General features: G+C 49.8%; 1 protein-coding gene across 2 annotated transcripts in view; it reads left to right on the top strand.

The window, feature by feature from the left end:
- The first annotated feature begins 1,661 nt into the window (after positions 1-1,661).
- LOC102031767 (IQCJ-SCHIP1 readthrough transcript protein) overlaps positions 1,662-1,971 on the top strand; it is an 82,578-nt gene continuing 82,268 nt past the window's right edge. Inside the window, exon 1 of one of the 2 annotated variants that reach the window (XM_031055495.1) lies at positions 1,662-1,812. In XM_031055495.1, the coding sequence (XP_030911355.1) occupies positions 1,804-1,812 (9 nt within the window). In that variant the 5' untranslated portion in view covers positions 1,662-1,803. The remainder of the gene's footprint in view (positions 1,813-1,971) is intronic. The other variant, XM_031055496.1, reaches the window with a different exon arrangement.

The following is a 1,971-nucleotide window of genomic DNA, read 5'->3' as shown; positions in this document are numbered from 1 at the left end:
GCCCAGCAAGTGTTTCCACACTAACGAGCTCCCCGGGGAGGGCAGGCTGAGCAGAGGGAGCCAGCTCGGCTCTCCCTCCCCATTGGCATTCCGGGAGTGTAGAGCTGCAAGTCCTGGGGCTCATCTCCATCAATGATTAATCCTGGGGCTGATCTCCATCAATGATTAATCTGCTCTTTATAGGGGCCAGTTCTTCCCGTGGTTTAAGTCAGAAATTCAGATTTCTGTAAATAACTTATTGTTTTACATTCTTTTCTGGAGGAGGAGAAATTTGATGGACTGTTGGTTTGTCCGGTGTCATTGGAGAGGTGGCACTGTCACCCTCCAATCCACTGTCACTACTGGAAAATTATAAATGTTGGAGTCAGAAAATAAATTTCCCTTTTTTCTTCTCCTTGAGAGCAGCGGTGTGTGTGCTCATGGTGTTTCGTGTCCTATAGTGACACAGGAGCTCCTGGATTTTGGCTGCTTTAGGATCTCTTGGTTGGGCAGGCAGTGCTCATTATTCCAGAGTCCAGAGGGAATGGAGCAGCCTGGACACGGGGAACCTGCCCAGATCCTGCTTTCCCAGCCAGGGCTCCCTGTGTCCCTCCTGCTCTCCCGAGGGCAGGAGCAGCTCCTCTCCCTTTCCATCGGCTGGCCCAAGGCCCCCATCAGATCCTTGCCGTGGGATCACTCCTGGGAGCACAGGAGGGACAAGCCCGGCTCCGGGGAATGGCAGGGAGAGGGAGGGAGAGGGGCTGGAGCTCAGGAGACCAAAGAATTCCATGGACAGCTGGAGTTTGGAGGTGTGAGGAGCACCAAGGGCTCTCTGTCTGAGCCTTACAGAGTCTTCTGGCCTAAGAAAAATCAGCAATTATTACCATGTTGGATTATTATTTTTCCTTTTATTGGAAGGACGCTGCCAAAGCAGAAATCTTTGCACAAGTTTAGGCTCAGAGCACTGACAGTGTACCATGAAATGCTTGAAATCCTTGAAATTACCTCTGGAAAATGGATTTTTTACAATGTTAGGGAAAAACCTCTTAAGAAATTTGTGCCTGAAGAGCATCATGAACCCCAGTGAAGCCACCTGGATGCAGATTTGGGGTTGGAATTCTGTATAATAAAATTCCCATCGAGGAGCTGATGGAACGAGCTGTTTGGAGTTGGTGCTGGGGGCTGGGTTTATTTATATAAAATATGAACTCTAAACCAGAAAATAGAATATAGAATCCATAAAATAAACTATATAAAATAGAATCTATGAAATAGAAATATAAAATAAATATATAGTATATAAAATTATATATAATATATAAAAATAATATATAATGTAGAGTATAGAAAGGTATAGAGTATAGAAAATAGACTATATGAAATAAAATACATACAATAAAATCTAGGAAATAGACTATATAAAGTAGAATATCGGGTTGCTGTGTTTCTGCGTGCTGCACACACCCACCCCGCCATTCCCTTTCGGACCCAGCCTCGCTGATTCCCCGTCAAACGCTCCTTGCAGGGATCAGAGCGGCTCCGAAGCCGCCCGTAAATCCGATTTTCCCCGATTCCCGTGGCTGCGCGGCTGGGGATGACAGCGGATCCGTCCCTGCGCTGGAGCCGTGCCAGGAGTTTCTGCTCTCGCTGGCTGTGGCTGCTCGCTCCCGCTCTGGCTCTTCCCATTTTCCCTCCCCCCGCTCTCTTTGAGGTTTTTCTGGTGCCCAACTCCGAGGTTCGCAGCTTCCCTGTCTCCTGCTGTTCCACGGGAGGCAGCGCCGGGAGGAGCCGCGTTCCTGCCTCCTTTTCCTGGGAAACTTCACCATGCGGCTGGTAAGGGATGGAATTCCTAAAGGAACGGACCCAGCTCCGGGATGGAGAGGCTCCGGGATGGAGCTCTGGGATGGAGCGGCTCCGGGATGGAGCTCCGGGATGGAGCTCTGGGATGGAGCTCTGGGATGGAGCGGCTCCCCCGGAATAACCCGGGGGGGG

The sequence above is a fragment of the Geospiza fortis genome, unplaced genomic scaffold (genome assembly GCF_000277835.1).
Source record: "Geospiza fortis unplaced genomic scaffold, GeoFor_1.0 scaffold172, whole genome shotgun sequence".
NCBI lineage: Eukaryota > Metazoa > Chordata > Aves > Passeriformes > Thraupidae > Geospiza > Geospiza fortis.
Note: the sequence above shows the minus strand (reverse complement) of the source record. Positions and strands in the feature narration are given on the sequence as shown.